The sequence below is a fragment of the Littorina saxatilis genome, linkage group LG4 (assembly GCF_037325665.1).
Source record: "Littorina saxatilis isolate snail1 linkage group LG4, US_GU_Lsax_2.0, whole genome shotgun sequence".
Taxonomy (NCBI): domain Eukaryota; kingdom Metazoa; phylum Mollusca; class Gastropoda; order Littorinimorpha; family Littorinidae; genus Littorina; species Littorina saxatilis.
The window spans coordinates 48,191,591-48,213,506 of NC_090248.1; the positions used below are offsets into that span (position 1 = coordinate 48,191,591).

The 21,916-nt window shown below is 44.9% G+C and overlaps 1 protein-coding gene across 1 annotated transcript in view; it reads right to left on the reverse strand.

The window, feature by feature from the left end:
* Window positions 1–506: 506 nt before the first annotated feature.
* LOC138965618 (GATA-binding factor 2-like) overlaps window positions 507–21,916 on the reverse strand; it is a 68,695-nt gene continuing 47,285 nt past the window's right edge. Inside the window, exons 4-5 of the mRNA XM_070337796.1 lie at window positions 21,396–21,538; window positions 507–5,470 (exon numbers count right to left, since the gene is read on the reverse strand). Of these exons, the coding sequence (XP_070193897.1) occupies window positions 4,979–5,470; window positions 21,396–21,538 (635 nt within the window). The 3' untranslated portion in view covers window positions 507–4,978. The remainder of the gene's footprint in view (window positions 5,471–21,395; window positions 21,539–21,916) is intronic.

Consider the following 21,916-nt stretch of genomic DNA (forward strand, 5'->3'; position numbering starts at 1 on the left):
AAACAATTAAGAGAGATAATTTTGTTGGGCTCTTCTGCCCCCTCCTCCATCCCCACCCAGTTTAGCTAAATGGTGTGTAGAGACCTCTTCAAACTCTCTCTCTCTCTCTCTGTCGCTTTCCACCCCCTATAAACTACTGGGGCGAGTGTATACCGAGGGCTGACAAGAGGCGAACACCTTGAGTAAGGATGAAAGCCCTTCACGCTGGGAGCTGACAAGAATAGCGTATGGAGGGGGGGAGGCGGGATGGCTCATTACCGTCTTATTCCGTTATGCAAGATCGCTGGCGTGTAAAACCCCCCTTAGCTCTCTTTGGACCCGCATGGTAGGGGCGCGAGCCTACATAGCTCGCCACTTTGTCCCTCGGTCATTGTCGCGGGCTGCAAAATGTGCGGGTAGAGGGATTTGAACCCAAAGCCCTCCTGCGAGTCTGGCGTAGACATGGGTCTGAACGACCGCGACCGCGAGCCAACCTCCCCCCCCCCCACCCCCCCCCCCCCCCCCCACCATCGGTCTCGACGACAGTCACGTTGTTATCCCCCCCGCGCAAGATTTGTTTAGGTTGCGGTAACTGAACAGTCCTGCGGGGTCTCAGAGATTTGTAAGAAGGGTTACGAGCGGTCAGTTTTGTCCCAGAAAGTTTAGAGGTTGATTTTGATTGGACAAGGAAAGGAGACTGAATGGCCGTATGCGATGGCTATCTCTCACGGCAATCAGACTTGAAAGTAGGTCCTGCATAGCTGGAAGGAGGTCTGAATGAAAGAGGACAGAAAGTTATCCGTGTAACCAGAGAAAGTCTGCACGTAAGGAAAGAAAATAATGTGCGTAATAGGCGGGTAACTGTGGCAGACATAACCACTGGGATTTGCACCCAGGGGAGCCTGGTAAATCCCTGCTTCGTTTACCAGAGACAATACGGGCAATTTTACTGTCCAGGGTCTTAACTCGGAATTGTACGCAGATCGAAAATAAGAAAGAACAGAAAATCCTTTTCAACGCCTTTCATTTTGATTGCAAACATTTCTTACGCTCAGCACGATACAGCGGATGATTTGCATAAAACTATGAGGAAGCTGATTTTAAGTCCGTTTTCCCTATTTTATCCTGATTTTTTTTCTTCTGCTTTTGGGATTACACCTGAGATCTATTTGCACCCGGTGCGCGTGTAATACCTGTAAAATCATCGGCTCACACTGTGTGAAAAATCAGCTAGAACTGATGTGACTACAATACAACCACGGAATGAGTCGCATGTCACCTTTGCATGATTTTCATATTTTTACATTTTTCTAAAGAGTTTTTTATGCTCTATCCAGTGGTGAAACCCGTTTTAGAAAAGAGCAAAAACTGTTTGAGTTATAAGCCTGTGACTAAGGTGACCCTCACACTGTTACCAGACACTCCCCGGACTTTTATCCAGCCTAGCGCAGAACCGCGCGAGGTGACATGCGACTCATTTCGTGGTGGAGGGTCACATTGATGCATTATCGCTATAAGGTCTTCGTTTTCTCCTCAGGAGATCAGAACCTAATGCGCACTTTACAAGCTCCTTAATGTTTAAGAAGAGAAAAGGATTTGCGCTCAGACAGATACAGCCGGGACTGATTACAATGAGCAACAAAAATTATCACTGCGAGGAGCAAGACAGCGAATAAAGACGACTTTTCATTGACAATTTAGATTAATTTCAGCGTACCCCTTTTACAAAACATTGCACATATTCAAAATATGTCCTATATGGTTTTCTTTTGTGTGCATTTTTTTTTCGTGTTGTGTGTTTGCTCCGAGCGCACCTTTGCAGAGTTTCTCCCACCAGAGTTCAACTGTGCTAAGATTTCTGTCTCGGGTTCTTTCAAAAACTGCAAGGTAACTCTTGAGACATGCAACAAAGTTAACACGTGACCCAGTGAGACCCTGGGGGGAAGTCTCGGGTGTCCCAGACCAAGGGAGTGCACTCGCCGAGACTCTTCACGAGATCCTTCTAGTTTGTCGCCTACACAGTTGTCTGCACGCAAGTGCCACTGTGATAACTGATTTGTCTCGGTTGAAAAAAAAACACCAACAAAACGTTAAATATCAGAAAATAGAGAAAATGGTATATTTGTTGACCTGTGAAAATCCCTGATAAAAGAAGTGAACCGGTTTTTGTGTGATTTCTTATTTAAATCGAAAGCTGCACAGAAGGGAGAAAAAGGTAGTTGTAAGAACCAGGAGAAGATCCAAAAAATGAAGAATCGTATTATACAAAACACATGTCTCTCTTAGCCAATGGTGAAACTAAGGAAGTTAAATGTCAATTTCATTCCTTCAGTTTTTTTCTTCACAGGTAATCCCTAACTTCCACCCTCACCCCGCCCAGAAAAAAATAGGACTGATGAAGGGAAACCCACGGAGGGGGGAAACCCCAACTCTCAGACGACCAGACGCTGACTAAATACCCTAAGGGCTGTAGGTCGGGTAGGTCTGGGCAACACTCGAGCAGGTAGGGATTGTTTTTGACGGGTGGATGACGACAGGCGCGGGTGAATGCGGACAGTCAGGGTGTCCCCTGCTCGCCACCCCGAACTGTCGGGGTGGGATACCCGATCCGTGTCTGTCGCCAAGACTTTGGGAGTGTGCGAGAACATGAGGACGGTTGGCAATACTGCTTAAAACTAGGAGTAGGCGCTTCAAGGACTGTTGCAGACAGAAACAAAACTTGTTTAATACATTTTTTTTCTCTCATTTATTTAGTTCTTTGCCTATTAATCTATTTATATCTATTGATTAATGTTGTAGTTAACGAACTTAATTATCAAATTATGTTTTAATTTATTGATTTATCTACTTATTAATTTCATAGTTAATACAAACTAAAAGATGTACCACAAATATGTCATCATCATTGGAGACATAACTAAACTACCCCTTTTTTTTGGAAACGTTATCAGAGCTAACAACTAAAACTACTACCACAGCAGAAAATAATCCTAGCTGCGCCAAACAAACAAAACATAATAATAACCAAAGAAAGAATAAACCTTTTTGAAATGATTTAGTTTCCAGAGACACAGATTGTTCATACTTTGCGTCGTTCAAAAATCAATGGGTTCATAATAGTCAAAACCATCCCGCACCACCAAACATGACCTTGACAAAGGCTGCAGGAAGAAATGAATAAAATAAAATAAAATAAAATAAAATAAAATGTCAAGAGTCCTTGGATAAACTTGAGCGGATTGCTCCAAATCACTCGTGGCTTCCTTCCCCTTATTCTGTCAAGGACGGGCTCGTGACCCATTCAGCCCCTCTCGACACGGTGGCGTCGACTTGTCACCTTCGTATTCAGAGCCAAGAAAAACAGCGCTGTGTCCAAGCAGAACACACGCATACACCTACATTCACACACACGACATTGCGTGCCACAGTGACAGTGTCTGGTGTTTTTTCTTCATATTGTTGTGTAATGTTCTGGGGTACTAAGGTTTGTCCGTCGTGGAGACTTCCCAAAGAGCTGTTCCAATGGTCGACTTTCAACCGATTTGTCAACAAGATTTTTGGGAGAGAAAGATTAATCTCAGAGGTGTTCGGCATCTGTATACCAATAAATTCAGCTGCACATTTAAATTGTTTGAAATCTTACAGGGATTTTTTTTCCTTTTCAGAACAGATTATGCAGGCAGATATGTATTGTTTTTCTTCTTTCACGGTCTTTCTCTTTTAATCTGCTCATAAGCTTCAGTGAACTGTCAGTGAGTTAACTTGACCCAAGATGCATTTCACAGGCCACTGAAAACTGCACCACACCACGACAATTATTAACAAAACTATTCTATAGGCCACAAGATATGCTACCCATATGCGGGACTATGTACACTTTATCTTCCGCGCGTAAGTGACACACATTCATGCAATTACAAAGCGATGCTTCGCTGCCAATCACAAATACCAAGTTGCCAAGATTTTGTACACGCAGTCAAGATCAGTGATTTCTGACACCAACGTCACGAGAACGACGTATTGAAGGTCATGCGAACATGCTCAGATGACGTCATCGATATGAGTGTATATATATACAGCTAGTGTAATGTTTTGTGACGTCAGTTTCAACGACTTGCCCTATGGTCACCATGGTAACAATTTTACCAGGAAAAGTCAGATTTTACTAAATGTTCAGGCTTTACTGCTCATCTGAATCCTCACGTTGAGAGAGATGATAAAGATAGGTCCAACTGATTTCACCCTTTGGAGACAATTGTCCATTTTATCTTCAGTGTAGTTTGATACTGTCATCTGACGATTAGCTACCCTTTCAATGTTTACTGTGTTTGAATTATCGTGAAAAAACAAAGTGTGCATTTGCAGTAGTCATGTCGTAACACACAAGACATTTCTCTTGTTCAAGTTGTTACATTGAGTCTGTATGACAACACCTCACGCGTTGGAAACAAAACGCACTCGTCTGCGCCGTTTTTGACTTCGTCGAAGTAGAGACAGAACCTGTCTCAAAGTTCCTGATATCAAAGTCGTCATCTGCCGTCGACGTGAAGGCTTCACATGTTTAACTGTGTCAGATCAAAAACACAGACTATTTCAGCTGACATGACGTCAGAAATTGTCACTACGTCATCATAACAGGATAATGCAGGCACACGTATCAAACTGCAGCACTCAATTGGTGTAACAACCTCGAGAAAATCTTCGCCATATCATCCGTCTGATGACGTCACCAGTTGTCGTACACCAAAGAGCCCAGTCAATGTTTTGACGTCAAAAAGCTTTCACCGCGTCATCTTCACCATGTCGCTCGCGTGACATTACGTGCAGCAAGGGAACTCAGTCAGTAATATAGCTTCAAAAGGCCATCACCACGCACGTGTCATCTCGACGATGCTGCGCAACGAAGGAGCCAAGTTAAAAGTCTCATATTGATTGAAAAGTATCAAAGTCAAAAATGATTTACGTCATCACGCCAAGATGACGTCACCATCAGGTCTCATTACGCCATAGCGCCCACCATGTTGGAGGTGGAGAGGTTGAGGCCGGAGGAGGTGGGGAAGGTGGGTTGCAGCGACGTCTGGAAGTTCTGGTGGGACGTGGACAGGTTGAGGCCTGAGGCGGTCGAGATGTTGGGAATACTGCTGAAGGAGCTGGGGAAGGACGGCTGGAAGTTCTGGAAACCCCCGCCCATGCCCCCGAGCCCCCCACCCAGCGACCCCATCTGGGCGTGGTGGGCCGCGCTGTGGTGCGGGTGGGACCCGTGCGTCAGGTACCCGCCGCCCATGGATCCGAACCCTTGCGAGGCCATGTACGGGGACATGGAGTGGTGCATGGCCGGGTTGAAGTTGGGCGAGGCGAAGTTGGAGAAAGGCTTGTCCCTCAGGAGGTCCATGGCGCCCATTCCCCCCTTGCACTTCTTCTTGGACTTGGTGGACATCTTGCGGTTGCGTGTCTGGATGCCGTCCTTCTTCATCGTCAGGGGGCGGTTTACCTGCAAGCAGAGAGATGGGGGGGAAGGGTTGCGTGTTAGTGAATGTGAAGCTTAAAACAAAAGCTATGTTTTGTTGTGGGGAGGAAATTCTTTCTTTCTTTATTTGGTGTTTAACGTCGTTTTCAACCGTTCAAGGTTATATCGCGACGAGGGGGGGGGGGGGGGGGGGGGAGGAAATGAACGAACAGATGAATGAATGAATGAAACAATGAAGGAGTGAAGGGATGAATGGATGAGTTAATGTACGAATACATGAATAAATACATAAATACACGATCAAATACATAAATACACGAATAAATACAGAAACATATACATAAATAAATGTTAAAAAAAATACCAAAAAAAGAGAAAAATATACATTTAACACATGGACAAACAAAACATGACAATAAAAAACAAATACAAATTTGATGAAAGGAAAGAGAAGAAGCAAAGCGTGACAAAGTAATTGCCCACTCTGTTTCCCGCAAGAACCATAACAAAAACAACTATATTCTCTTAACACGCAGAAACATTTCGGCCTATTATTTTCCATTCCCATATGTGTCACCCAGACGCACATATGGCCACCACATGTCTTATTCCTCGCTTCGCATAAACCCTCGCGCTCCAAACGCTCTTAACAGGGAACGATAATTACTCCAACAAACACTTGAGCAACGTAAGCTCGGCAATTTTATGCCGAACATGGCTAGTGTCAACCATCCACAACGCCAGTAGAATCGAGAACTGGCGATTACTTGCGAAAAATGGTCCTGCAGGATATGACATCACTATGACGTCATTGTGATAAGCTGTGGACAACAAAAAGGAGTACCGGGACATCCGGGTCTGATGGCAGCAAGGGAGACAATTCAAGCTGGACTTGTGAAGTGTGTGTGAAGTAGAGATGGAGGATTCACATCGGTCGGGTTCTCGAAGAAGTGCCATATTTTAAGTAGGTAGTAAAAACAACGGAGGAAGTTTGAGGGAGGAGAGGAGGGGGGAATGTTCGTCGATGTAACCAGACATAAACGTTGACGGCTCTAGCGCAGCGGACGCTTAAGCAAACTAATTTTGTTATGTCACAAACTGGTCTTGAAGACTTGACATTCCTTAGCAATAATCCTCTTTTCCCTATCCTTCACAAGAATAGGCTATTCGAAGAAGAACCTTTGAAATGTAACAACCATTTTCAGTCAAAACACACTTATTTCAAAGCCATGGGATTTGACCATCTCTTTGTTTACCAACTGAGTTTGCTTTTGAAAGATAATGCGGCTGCCTAAATGGTGGTGTAAAAACGGTCATACACGTAAACACCCAGTCGTGTAAAACAAACACACACCAAATAAACAACAACCAAAAAAAACCCAATGAACGTGAAGTTTTAGCCCATGAACAAAAAAGAAGAAGGAGAAGAGAAGAATGATATTCGACGATTAGTATATTCCAAAACACAAGGGCGAAAACGACATCCTATTTCTTGTTCAGATCCACCCACTCTAATTGTGTTGCCTCCCCCTCCCCGCTTCCGGCTCCTCCTCCCACGCCCAAAAGCACGGACAATTATGCAGGCTAATTTGACGTCAGTCACTATTTCCCAGGCTGTGCCTCGCGCTGCCAGCGCGTGCAAACTGGCTCGTGCCACATTTGCATACAGCGCACTTCCTTCTTAGCGCGCTGTCCCTTATCGGAAAGATGGCTCAGCTGATGATTCCATGATGTCATAGAGTGGTTAGTCTTGGAGAAAATGACATCACGGCGAATTACGTCACGGTAATCCTTCTACCCAAAACAGACAGCCGGTTGCGGATGTATCATTCTGTAGTCCTTGGGGTGAAATTGTGTCATCTTCTTCGCCAGCTTGAGTAATCTTCCCAGGAACGGTTTTCTTTTAAATTTCTTTCGTTCCTTTATATGGTGCTCGCGGTGACAAAGGCCTATTCCTTTCATTTTTAAGTAGAAATAAACAACCTAGGCGACTATCTTCTAATTGATGAATCACCTCTTCAAAATAACAAATTCGTTTAAAAAAAAACTCAGAAGGACCATGCACTTAATAATATTTTGAAACTCCTCTCAATAATTATTTACAACTTTCTCTCTCAAGAGTAGCACTATTCAGTCTTTCTGCGCGCAGGTTGGCCGAGAGAGAGAGAGAGAGAGAGAGAGAGAGAGAGAGAGAGAGAGAGAGAGAGAGAGAGAGAGAGAGAGAGAGAGAGATTGGAGTTGCCATTTAAAAGCTGACTCTAACTATTTATTGCCCGTTCAAAGACAACAGAGCACAGCTGAAAACGGCACAAAATGACTCCCTGCCCCATTGTTGACTTTGACAGCCAGCAGACAGGGCGTCGTCACGTTGCCTTAGCAACGCAACTGTTAGCAGAAAGGAAAACAAAACAGAGTCTCTTTGGTCCATTGACAGTAATCATTTCCCACCCCTCCCTCCCCCCCCCCCCCCCCCACGCTCGTGCAACAGTTAAGCCAATCATAATTATCTAGAACCGGGTGCATTGGCTTTACTTTCTCTGTTCTCTTTTCTATTCTCACTCGAGGAATTAATCGCTGTCGCAATGTTCTCTTGGTGGGTGAGGACAGTTACGATTTTCAAACGTCGTAATGCTCATTTTCCGACAGCTGCGCTCTGGGTGTAAGAGTCTTCAGGGCTGTCAAAGTTGTCCCATCACAAAACACAGGAACCCATCTGACGTCCACAGATTTTCTGATCTCGAGGGGAAAAGTTTGCTGTTTTAACGAATTAACCCTGGCGCTTCGGATGCAGCGGAACAAAAGGCGCTTCAGTTGAGTGTTTGAAGGGAAACGTTTTACAGGTTGCTTTTAGGGCCTGCTGCTGATTTTTGTTTTTATAATGGAAAGAAAAACAACTACCACAATCTCTTGCCGATCTAGGCATTGTATGCATGCCTTTCACATTAGTTTAGTTCATTTACTTGGAGGGCTAGGGGGGTGTCGTCTTCTTCTTCTTCTTCTTCTGTTATCAGCCCACCAGCTAATATACCGCGTTCTATAGAGCTCTCGAAAATTAATGAAAGCCGAGAAAATCTACACTGCATACATTCAAGCGCGATCGAACAGTGAGTCAAAACGCTGACGTCAATCGTCCAGTCAGCTGTGAGGGATTCCCGAGTCAACACAGAAGAATAGGCACCAAGGTCTTGGAGGATCGGCAAATCCCTCCAGTCTCAACCAAGTCACCCTTAATCCGATTGGTGGGTGGGAAATTGCACCGCCGCCGAGCAGTGACCCTTTGCACAGGGCGGGTTAACGTTAATCGGCGAGTGATTTTGACTGAACGGCGTCGCCTCTATGTCTCGGTTTACCTTACGGGAATTCAGGCCTTAGTTCCAGAACAATGCTTGTCACCAGCGCTTGGAGGTCGTGTTGATGTTGTTGTTGAGGTCGGAAACTGTATCAGTAAATCTCCGTAACTGGAGGTGGTATTCATATTGTTGAATTGTACGAAAGTGAGAAAATCCCGCATCTTCTCATTTCACATTGAAATAAATAAATGCATGAATAAATCAAAGACAGCTGAAAGTGTGCTGGTTGTACCATAACTTTGTTTTACGACAAGAAGAAATAAGTGTTTCGGGGCAAATGTAGTATAACTGTTGTTCTTAAATGCAAGAAGTCCATACAAACAAGAGAGTACGGAAAAGGCGAAGAGATTGCTCAACTATTCAGCAAAACAAAATAAGTGTCTCAGTTTCGAGCTTCAATCAATCAATCAATCAATCAATGAGGCTTATATCGCGCATATTCCGTGGGTACAGTTCTAGGCGCTCTGCAGTGATGCCGTGTGAGATGAAATTTTATACGGCCAGTAGATTGCAGCCATTTCGGCGCATATTTACCTTTCACGTCCTATTATTCCAAGTCACACGGGTATAGGTAGACAATTATTAACTGTGCCTAAGCAATTTTGCCAGGAAAGACCCTTTTGTCAATCGTGGGATCTTTAACGTGCACACCCAACGTAGTGTACACGGGGGGAGGGTTCGGACACCGAAGAGAGTCTGCACACAAAGTTGACTCTGAAATAAATTTCCGCCGAACCTGGGATCGAACTCACGCTGACAGCGGCCAACTGAATACAAATCCAGCGCGCTACCGACTAAGCTACATCCCTGCTTCAGCATGCAATCAACCCGTTACGAGCACGCAGACATGTAAACCGACCGACATTCAGTGTCAAGCAAAGAGTGACAACATAAGGTAAAAGAGCACTGACGGCGGGGCCAGCGAAGCGAAAGAGAAACAGAATGGAGAAACCCCCTTACGAACACGTCTACGTACGCCACACTCGCGACCAGTCTATTGCCCGCCTGTCGCCGCCAGACCGCTCGTCATTGGCGTGTGATTATCCCATTTAATAGTTCATGCCTAATTGCCCACATTGTTTGTGCCTGCAGCACACACACACGGCGAAAGAAGGAAGGAGGCGTTGAGGTCGAGAGGGAAAAGAGCAAACAGGATAAGGAAAGGAAAGGCCTGAACCCTGAAGCAGGGTGGGTATGGAGAGTCGGCACCACGACGGCCCCAGTCTGACTGGCTCTGGACCTTGGCGACAGTCGGAGAGAAAGGGCTGGCTGCTGCCTACCCGGGGTAAGCCCATTTCGAGCTTTGAGCGGAGCAAAGTGAGGATGGCAGGTCGGCGACGGGCATTGTGAAGGGTCGCTGGGGCGAGTCGAGGTGACTCTCTCCCCTGGCCCCTCGCTTCTGGTCCTTGTTTGTTGCTCTAACGTCTCTCTTCCCCTCTTTCCGTGTGTGACAGAGGAGGGTCTGGGAGATGAAGGGGGGGGGGGGGGGGCTGTCTGCGAGACTAGAAGGTACAGGTAGAGGGAGAGGGGGGGGGAGATTTTCGGGATTCCCTGTCTGCGACTGAGGTTCCTCCTGTCCCCAAAGATTCGGCTCAGCTCGGTTGTTTATGTTTTCAGATTGAATTATCCCTTCGGTGGCGTAAGCTATTGACCTTTTGACGTCCAGAACAAGGCTTCGATCTGAGATAGGCTTCTAGTCAGCTGCATGGCATTGGCAATCAATGCCTGCAGGCACGATCTACTTTTACTTACTGGTACTGGGGCTGGTACTACGTACCTGTTTGTACAGATTATCCTACGATTATTGTGACTTTTGATAAGTGTAGGCAGGTTTTATCTACGTATCTTTTTTACATACGTGTTGCTTTCTGTCATGGGTCATTTGAAACGCAGTCAACAGTTAGTTTGTATCTAGGCGAGGTTTTGATTACTGGACACGTTTCATGTTTTGTTTTCCTCTCAGAACAGAATTCCTTTAGGATAGGAATGTGTAGTCCCATGTTTCAATGAAACGATCATTAACTGTCCGTAAAATCAGCTTTTGGGTTATCTTGAACTTTGTTTGTCCAGAACGTTATGCGTAGAATTTAGTAGTGAACAAAAATCGCTGGAAACAAACTGTACATTCCTTAGCTTGTTTTATACAGAAGTGTGATCTAATTTTGAATTCAAAATCTACTAAACTCACGGGGAAATGCAAAGAAGGACTTCATGACCTTTCAGGAAATAACCTGTTTTGGCTTTGGCCTCAAACAACTGTCATGTCCTGAGGACGAAATTCAAATTATCTTCCTGCTCTATACTTCCTTCATTCAGCCACCAGAGCGTCTTCAATAGTTACGTCAAACTCTTCTCCCTTCTTCCTCCTCCTCCTCCTCCGTTCTGTCTGTCTTTGCTAGTGCCATTTTGCTGGCTGAGAGAAGGGTGCGCGCGCCACCCCATGGGGCGATAATGGCAGGGGACGTCACCGCATGTTTGGCGCGTTCTTGTGTCGTCACCAGCCTGAGCCCCGGGCCGTGTCATTAAGTAACGGGTTATTTCCCCTTTTGCCTTGTCTTCCACTTTTTGTAGGGAAAGAAAGAAGTAGAGACGAGAAGAAGGAACGGAGAAGAACGAGAACTACAATACAAGGTCAAAATGAGAACGTTAGAATGAGCAGTCACGACAGTCGGGGCCTCTTGCGAATGACCCAGGTCACGTGACACTACCTTCTCCCTTCTCTTCTCCTTTTCCATTTTCCGTCGGTTGAATGGCCATTTTTGAAAAATGTGTCAACACTCCCACCCGCCAATCATCTTTTCTGTGAACGAACAAAACGCTTTTCAACCGCCACCGACAGAGGGCGGAAGGCTCCATTCTGAAGAGAACGCTGAATTTTGACTAATTGTTTCGCTTCATTTAGTCTGGCTGTCGCTGTTTGGATTGAAGAGACTCGGTCAAGTCTTGGCCTGCTTTTACTGCTTTTACTGATTGTGTTTGAGAATGGTATAGCAGTAGGATGCTAGTTTCCAGCCGTTGAATTAGTGACCATAACAGCTGCAAAAGAAAAATACCAATCACTCCCAAGACTGGCCTAGTACTTTCAGATTCTTGGGTATTTTTACTATTAGACGACAGCGTTATTTTCAGAATTCTATAGGCTCTGTGGTCTCAAAAGATAGAATTTCGTGTCCATGGTAATAAAGTGCTGGACAATCTTCGAAGTTCAGTAGCAACCGTTTTGACCTCGTTATGCTTCAACGAAACCAAAAATGAAACCGGACCTATCTGGCCGTGTCCTGTCCAGGCGTGTACAGTTTCGCATCAAGGTGTGAATGTTCGTCGAAGAGAGTGAATGGAGACACCACACACTGGAACATTAGCATGATGAAAAGGGACAGCGCCGACCAATGAGAGGACTGCAAAAGGAGCACGTGATGACAGGAAATGGGCATGGAGACAGCAGGAGCGCGGTGCACGGCCATTGTGACAAGGACAAGGAAAGGGCAGGGCGCAGCACACACAGGACTTGGGGGAAGAGGGAAACAATAGGCGGCCAATCTCGCCCACTTCATTGCCTAGATGGCTATCTATACCGCTGACCACAGGGATCTCCCTGCCTGGTCCCCGCAGTTCTAACGACCGCCGCCTCGGCCAGCGACCCTACGGCCACCATTACAAGGACTGGCTATGGGGAACAGGGGGCCAGGACCATCAAGCTCTGTGACAGAGGTTAGAGCACAGGGTTGCTCTCCCCCCCTCTCTCTCTCTCTCTCTCTCTCTCTCTCTCTCTCTCTCTCTCTCTCTCTCTCTCTCTCTCTCTCTCTTTCTCTCTGTACAGGACCACAGGGACCATTACTGCTGGCCCTTTGACCACAGTCCGTGACCAGGGGTTGAGAGCTGTTCTGGCCCCGGGACCCACCGACTTTTCCAGCCCTAATTACTACAGTCACGCTTCTTCTTCCCCTAATATAATTCCATAGGAAATGTTGAATTCCGTCAATTTTCATACAGGACCTTCTTCCAGCTCCACCCCCTTTTTTTACTTTAAAAACAGCCAGCTAGTTGAAAGCAGGGCAATGGAAGTTCTGCACCATTAGTGATCGTCGACTGCTCCTTTGGCTACCTGGTGGCACCGGGGACCAATGAAGGGTAGCCGTGAGCACCCTGTGGTTAAGACCAGCCCAATCTATAAACACCCGGTTCTTCAAAGGACGCTACCCTCAGGAGGGTGCCAAGGTTGGCGTTCAATGGCGGAGGAGCCCCACCCGCTTGAATCAGGGGTAGGGCTCCCATGAGGTTCATAGAAAATTTGATTTTTTTATGTAAGTGTCTCCTTGACGAAGAGACGGGCCAAGATTGCTAGGACTGGTTGACAGTCCGTGATCACAAGGCAAGAATGGAGATGCTGTTGGTAAAGACTTTGTTGAGGGCGAACCGAATTAGTTTAAATGGATTGCAGTAATTATAGTATGTACGGTGGTTTAGGTGTCTGAAGCGGTGATAGTTTTCACTTGCAATTCGAACATCTACCATCTTATTTTTAGAGGCTATATTTCCTAAAATATATGAACCGACTGTTGTCGCACGCGTCACAAATTTACTACCAGCTGCAATGTCCATAAAGACAAACAGCTTCCTTTGGGAATTGAATAAACATACCCTGCAACAGGTTTAAGCAACAAAAATACTCAGATGCGCATAACATTTTCTTTTATGAATTCCTTAACTACCGCATTTTCGCCCATCTATCATTTTCCGTTTCCCTTCCCAGTTGGGCTGATGCGAAGGGAATCATCTATATGTCATCCTCGCAGACGATTCTAGCAGCGGCCTCAAAAAAAGAAGTGGAACCAAGGAACCGTGGCCGAGGTAAAAAGCGTACTCCTACGACCCCTATAACTCGCAGAATTGAAACATTTATTCCCTCTGTCGGGACCCCCTGCTGGTTTTTATAATTCTGTTCCCTTCTTTCCTTTTTTGCCATTCGGATTACGCCCAGCCTGGTGCAAAACGAGCAGTGTTTGTTACAATCTAAGCTCCAAACGCGAGTTGAAAACCACAAAAAATAACAAATCGCCACCGCAACTGTTGCTGGCACCTTAGCCTGATGGCAAAAAGCAGAATGTATGTTTAATATGCTCCGACTGCGGGCTCCAATTACACGCTTTTTTGCTCTCCACGCTTCGGCTTTAATACTGCGGAGGGCGGAGGAGGCTACATACGACCAACATTTTGCGGGCAGAGTAGAACTGAGAAAAAAGTGTTGGAGATAAAGAAATAGGAGCCCTGTTTGAAAGCAGGAACCTTGGGGCTGCTGCATGTGGGAGTAGTGTGGTGGGTACGCTAAATTATGGTATGGTACTGCCAAGACTAATCTACTGCAACCGAATAAAAAGCCAAAGAGAAGGAAGGTTTGCTGAGGAGGTCAATGGACTGCTTGGAGCCCAAAAAGTAGAAAAAGAAAATAATCCATCTCCCAAGGGTTTTACGGCGACTATTGATGTGACAAGGAGAGTACGTGTATAGGGCAAAGCTCCCTTCCCCTATCCCTTCAACTCTTGGGTGATTATTACGAACATGCAAAGGCAAAGCACACAGACTCACACAGAGAACCTCCCTGCATACTCAGAGGCAACCAGCCGTGACCGGGACCTTTTTTTTTGGGGGGGGGGGGGGGGGGGGGGCTAGCGCCGACGTCTCCAGTTTGTCTGCGAGGAGCAGTTTGGTTTCCGCGGCTTTTGATCGCTGACAATTTCTCCATTACTGCGCCCGAAACCCGAGCCCCACGTGCAGAATGGAAGCAGGACACGGCGACGCCAGACAGCGTAGAAAGCTGGGTAGAGGTGTGCGTGTTCAGCTCGCTATGTTGCATGTCTGTGTGCACAAGCGTTTCAAGAACAACTGACAAGAAAAGTCGACAGGATTGTTACGGAAAACAAAGGCCGTGAAGACGCCAAAACCTGGCTAGTCAGTCGTGTAAAAAGAATCGTTATAAATGTAAAACACAAATTACCAGCGTAAAAAGAACAGTTTTGTTTTTGCTTCGTCGGTTGGAGTCAATTCAGTGCAAGAAAGAGGAGAAAGACCTCACAGAGTAAAGTTCATACTTTTTGTTTTGTTTTAGAGAGCTCTTGGTAGTGAACAATGAATAAAACTTGATTGAATTTATCCAAGCATTGATAAGCATTTCGCAAATAGCTTAAAAATGTCAGCCTACGTCCCAATTCCAATCTTTTAAGAACGCAGACGTAGTTCTAGAATTTGTGTTGCCATAGACAGGAGCCTCACATGTGTTTAGTACTGATAGCGAAAGAAACGTTCTCGCTTCAACTCTCGGCCTTTCTGTGCCACAACGAGAAGCCCCGAGACAACGAGGAATAAATCAGCGTGTGCCGCCACGCACGATCTGATATGTCGATCGGATATGATGCTGAACAGCTTCCCACGTGCTTCGTTTATTTTCCCGCCCCAACTATGGCGTCCGTCTGCATCCAGTTGTCTGTGATGGACGAGTAGCTTCCCTTTGCGCTGGCGTCGCTTATGCCAAACAAAAGTAAGCAAAACAGTTTCTCGTATTTGTGGTACAAGCGAGCAAAACACTAACACAGAAAAAGCCAAGCACAGTTTGATGCTTGCTCGGCTCACGGGATGCCTTTTCCTTGGCCTTTCACTAATGTATCTTGGAAGGTATGATGAGGGGAAACCCGGTGCAAACGTTTGACAGAAAGAAAGAAGAAAGAAAGAAAGAAAGAAAAAAACATTCTATGGGGACACAACTGTCTTTGAATAAGATGAATTTTATGTCCTGCGCCAAAGTATACAAATTAATACGACAAACCCCGTGAAGACGAAATGTGACTGTCTGTCTTTCTGTCTTGTAGAGAGAAGACCTTATTTTGTGCAACTGCCATCCTTTCATTGTCTCGCCACAAAAATAATTTTAAAGCTGACGAACGATTAACAAAAACCAAGAAAGAACCCAAGTAATGTGTCCACCTTAAAAGGTGTTTTCATGCAATCAAACTCAAGTTGTAAACTGTCAAGCTTGCATTAAAAAGGGTGAACAATGTGCCACTGTTGTAAGTGACACAAGATTGCAACCGCAAAAACAAGACATTTTTCGTGTCAAGTCAGGGATCTAACTACACAACGCGAACACCCTGTTAGCTCACGAGTGATACATAAACAAGTTCTACAATTCCAGTTGCATCATAGTCACTCTTCGGAGACATCCGTGTCATCTTGCTATTTGCAAGGACAAGCAAAGTAAACTCGAGGGACTGAAATGCATGTATTGTTGAAGCCACCAGTTTGATTAGAATCGACAAGTTCACGACAAGACAGTCGCGCCCTCTTGACATCCTCTCCAATTTAAAAAGGCGTGAAGTTAGTTGCTGTGCAAAGTAGCGGAGAACAACGGCCCGAGGGAGACATTCACCTCACCGCCTCCCTATCCTCGTGTCAAAACAAACCTGGATAGACACGGGGGGGGGGGGGGGGGGAGCGTCTCCACGTCTTAATCCCCGGGTGGCCTAAACCTACCCCGGGTGGCCAACGGTCTGTGAAAACTAAACACGAGTTAGTGAGGAAACAGGAGGTTGTCAACAGCTCGCAGAAGTGTCACCAGCCTTGTTAGAGACCGGACTTAATCTACCCATCCTTTCTCCCTCTTTGACGAGTTCTTGCTCTTTTGACTGCCTCGTTGCACGAAGTCATCTCCAAAGAGCCCCCTCGTCTCCTCCTCCCCCTCCTATTTCTCCGCCCCATCTCTCTCTCTGTGTTGAGTCAACCGTAACCGCCTTCTTCTTCAGGGGTGACGCTCAGCTAGTTCATGCATGTCCGTGTGCACCGACTGGGTTAGATGCGTTTGCATTTGTTCTCTTCTTCTTTCAATTTAGTTCTGTTTTTTGGGTTTTTTACGCGCACGTTTGTTTTGTTGTTGTTGTTGTTGTTGATGTTGCTGTTGCTGTTGTTGTTATTGTTGTTGTTGTTGCTGCTACTGTTGTTGTTGTTGTTGTTGTTGTCGTTGTTGTTGTTGCTGTTGTTGTTGTTGTTGCTGTTGTTGTTGTTGCTGTTGTTGTTGTTGTTGCTGTTGTTGTTGTTGCTGCTGTTGTTGCTGCTGTTGTTGTTGTTGCTGTTGTTGATGTTGCTGTTGTTGTTGCTGTTGTTGTTGTTGTTGTTGTTGTTGTTGTTGCTGTTGTTGTTGTTGTTCTTGTTGTTTTCCAGTGAGCAAACTTCTCCAGAAATGAGTACACACTTCAGAATTACACCGAGAACATGAGGCATTTTGGGGGTAATGAGAACAATGCCTCAATGTTATCTGATCTAGATGTTGTGTTGGCTGTGTTAGTTGTCGTGAAAACATCGATTTTCCTACACCTGTCATCTGAAGTGCATGGGCATCGTGGAAGACAGAAAAATCATTCAATATCCAATCTGCACAAGAATGCATTCTCATCTTCTCGCCTGAGCGACATCCACATCGATTGACTACCAACATTCACTCCACGATCTCCATTCACACGGGCTCGTCTTCGTCTTGTAACGACGAGTTAGCAAGAACCTGTTAAATCTTATTTGCCAGGTACTGGCGTCAATGACTGACACGTTAATTACGTGTGGGGAGCAGCTTGCGTGTGCAAACGTTTACCTATATGAGGAACAGCACGCTACCTTGTTTGGGGTCTCGCCTAACCTGATTGCCGAACAGTTTGTGCCAATGGCCTGGGTACTGTAAAACAATTTCTCCTGACAGTTCCGAAACAAGGGCAAGGTTTTCTTCTTACTCAACCTCAAAGATTGAGGTGCTACAACTGTGCTTTTCTGCTTTTCCCAGTATACCAGACACATCAGCACGTTTTGTTGAAGTAAGAAGAGCGCGGATGCTACCCCAAAGAACTACAAGTATATCTGGGAAGAGTGTTCGCGATTAAGCTGCAGGGGTGTGTGTAACCTGTCGATGAAAATAGGAGCTGCAGTAATCTATCCCTTGGTGCCCCTCCCGCGCACCTCCGCCTGGTCTAGCCCGGCGATCTTGTCTTGTTTGTGTGTGCAGTCGTTTACTGGCCTCCAAGCTCCAGGGGGACCGTTTCTACGCCAGCCTGTAGGCCCCCAGGGACAGAAATGCTAGCAGAAGTAAAGCTAGCGTAGAAGATCTTTGACTGAGAAGCTAAAAAAAATATAAGAGAGAGAGAGAGAGAGAGAGAGAGAGAGAGAGAGAGAGAGAGAGAGAGAGAGAGAGAGAGAGAGAGAGAGAGAGAGAGAGAGAGAGAGAGAAGGGGGTAACAACAAATGGTGGCGGCAGTTTAGATTAGCCCTGTTTCCCGCCGTTTGTGAATACGCCCGGAGCGGCCATTACGCGGGGCGAGAGAAATTGGACTTCACACCCACGAGAGCGCCCCCTGTGCGCATGACGGAAGGTGTGTTCCGTGTCTTGGGCTTGCATGCCTTCCGGCCCTTTGAGAATTGATCATTGCCTCTGCTGTTTGCAATCTCGCGTTGTATATTCACGCAGTTTCTTCTTTCTTCTGTTGTTTAAATAGAATAAAGAGAAAGTTGTACGATAAAAGTACCAAACCAAAAACATGTGCATTATGTTTTAAATGTAGTCAAAATTCGATCGATCCTGTTATTAAAAAAAACAAAAAAAAACAGTACACCTGTATTTGTTTAAAAAAATAATTATGAATAGATTAGAGAAAAACGCAAAATGACATGAATGGCCCGTCTTCACTGAAATTAATTAGACGCAAAACAGTTTATTTTTGAGGACTGAATAGAACTGACAGGTTAACATTTTAACGGCAGTGAATAAAAGTTGTTGTTCAACGTGCAAGGCACAAATCTTGGAAAACAAACATACAAAGACACGATGAACAGGTAGAGTTCCTATTTTCAAGATGAAATCAGAAAGCAAGTGGCGGCACTCGCGGCTATCCAAACAGCAGCAAGGTGAGGATTAGCCTCTCCTTGTTACAGTACCAACTCCCATGCTAACAACAACCCTAAAGTCCTCTCGCAAGCACCCGCCACCAATAAAGCACCCCTTTAAAGAGCTCGTCCACCCGACCCTGTGGGCTACTGACCCTAAGTAAATATAAACTGGTCGTTAAATGTTTTTGTCGCTTCGGTCAACTGGGGAATTAAGCGGAGGACTTAGATCTACAGACCCTAAACAAATAAACTTGTTGATGGCCACTCGGCCTCTGAACGTTTTTGTCTCCTCGAGAGCAAAACGAAGACTGAGACCCTTGTCCACCGATGACTTGAAAAGTCGACGAAGTCGCTCCGAGCATTTTCGCCTCTAGACCCGAAGGTACTAAGCGTTTTTGTCGCTTTGCTAAAGAGACACAGGCAGGGTAACTGTCATTAGGATGAAGCCTCGTGGTCAATGAAGCAGGTTCAATCACCTTCTTGTGATATATTGTCAAAGATGGTGCCGCTGTTAATGTGTCGCCCTTGGATTTCAAAGGTGTGGCCATTTAACTCTCCCAGACGTTTTGATTTATTTCAAAAGCCGCCACGCGAAAGGCAAAGTTGCGAGCTAAAATTAAACGTTCCTGATGATGCATTTTGCCCTGTTGCTGCAGTATTCCTCGCAAGAGCAAGCAAGTAGAAAAGCGTGAAAGGTTTTATATAATCAGTTTCTGCGTAAGTTTTGCAGTTGACGAAGTTTGTATTTTGGAATAATGTTCCTCTGTACTAACTGGCAAAGTGGAACATCTGTGTTTCTAAGTGAATCAGTTTTGTTTTCAGACTTCCAACAAACTTGTAAATCAAGGGTTAAAAAAATGCACTCCAGCGTCCAGCTGGCCAGCACATTTTAAGGTCAAAATCTACCTCAAATCTTTACCCCCCCTCCATGGAGAACTATACTCATTGTCTACATATCCTTCACCCAAAACAGAACCAACAATTCAAAGTCTCCGCTCTAGAAGAAATGCTGATCCATACAGCCCTCGTGGAAATCCTCCAGAGGATTATCATGAGCCTGATGAAGACCTCGTGCCTCGTGGCGCCGCGCTCACTTCAAAGGCGGCAAGAGGAGCAATCAGACCCTGGAGAGTGCGAGCAACAACATCTCGTCCAAACACCTTTTGTTGCCCCTCCCTCTTGCCCTCCTGACTCCTCCACAAACGTCCACTCACTGGCCCTAAATCTTAGTATCAACTGTGTCCGATACTTTCTTCTTTTGACCGTTCTGCGCTATACTGCAGCGTTTGTCCTACTTCAGCAAAACAAAAGGTGAGCGGGGATGATAAAAGCGCAGTTCTGCGCAAGGCTTCTTGAAAGTGAGTGAGGATTTGGACCTTGCCTCTGCGGCCTCAGCAAAACGCTTGCCTTGGCTACAGAGGGGGTTAAGGAGGATGGCTCCAGGGAAGAAATCATACCTGCACTGCTGGAGGATGCCAAGCGCATGGGGTGTTGGTCAACCGCTCAACGCAAACACCTTTTGCTACCCGTGATTTCTACCCGGGGGGAGGGCGGCGAAGGTAGAAAGGGGTAGAAATAGTTCTCCTCCACAAAGTATAGAGACTTTGCTCTCGATCTAGTGAGGTCTACCGGGAGCTATCTATCACACAAAACAAAAGTGTGCTACGTCATCATTTACGGTGTTTTCGTCACACAATATTGACGTGTCAAGCACGCGCTGCAGTCTCCTACCGACTGTTAGGTTGCAATCTGGTCCCTCTTGGCCGCCCTAGGGTTCTGTCTGAATCCCTCAAGTCTTGTTAATGGGAAATAACGGCTCAGCTTTCGAAAATATTGAATCTTCAAAGAATTGTATTGATTGCAATGCCGACTTGTTTCACAAATATTTTGCACTGTCAAATGTTTGTTGTCAAAGCAACTGCTGTTCATTGTATAAGTTTATTCAAAAATGTGCTAAAACCAGAATTTGTTGACTTTTCATGTCGGTAGAGAGAAAACTGAACAAAAATACAATTGTGTTCTTACAAATTGAAACCTTCAGATTGTTTTCCAAAGTTATCACATTACATTATTGCAAGGTGCGCTCCAAACGAACTGAAGAAATTCGTCCTTTCGATTTCAGATTTTTGTGTTTTACGGGGTCCTGTTATCGATGTGTGCATGCAGTTAGTGTTTCAAAACAAAGCTTATGGATAGAGGTTCCGGATGTGGTTTTATCTCGGATCAATAATAATAGTAACAAAATTAATGATAACAAAATCAGGTGATTTTTAGAATACTTAATACCCAGTAAAGAAGAAGAACAACAAAGAGGAGGACAACAAAACAAAAATAAAACACCCACCCACACACACACACAAATAAAAAACAAACAAAACACCGAACAAAATAAAAAGTCGGAACAACGGAAATAAACAAATGATACTCCCAAAAGAGAGGCAATAGGAAATAAATAAATGAAGAAATAAAGAAATATATAATAAGTAAATAAATAAATTTAATAAACAGTTCAATAAATAAATGAATAAATAAATGAATGAATGAATGAATGAATGAATGAATGATTAAAGAAATACATTAATACATTAATACATTAATACATTAATACATAAACAAACAAACAAACAAACAAACAAACAAACAAACATATACTTTTAGGCATCAAAAGTTGTTGAGTTACTCACGTTGTGCAGTTTGTAGTAGAGGCCACACGCGTTACAGACAGGGTCACCATTAGGATTACGTCTCCACAGTGTGGTGGTGGTGGTGTTACAGTTAGCGCAGCTCGTGCCCGCTCTTCTGGCGGCAGACTGAAATTTAAAGAAACAAAACATTAATAAACCGAGTAAACATTAAAGTAGACTCCAGAAAAAAATATAATTCACAAAGAAAAGAAAAAAATGTTAGAGAATTAATCTGTACGAACAAGTCAAATGAAAAAGAAGATATTCTGTGATAACAGAACAATGTGTTTTGGAAGGAAGATATGTGTATTCAGGAAAGGAAGCCATAAAGCGGTAATGATGTGAAGAAGAAGAAAAAACAAGAAAAAAACAAGACTGAAACAAATAAAGAGTTATCAATGTGTAGAATACAATTTCAGCTGAGCAATATCTATACACAGATGAAAAATATAAAAACACAAAAAAAACGCCGAAGAAAGAAATATTTCTATCTAGGAAAAAACGCGCGCTGAAGAAGCAAA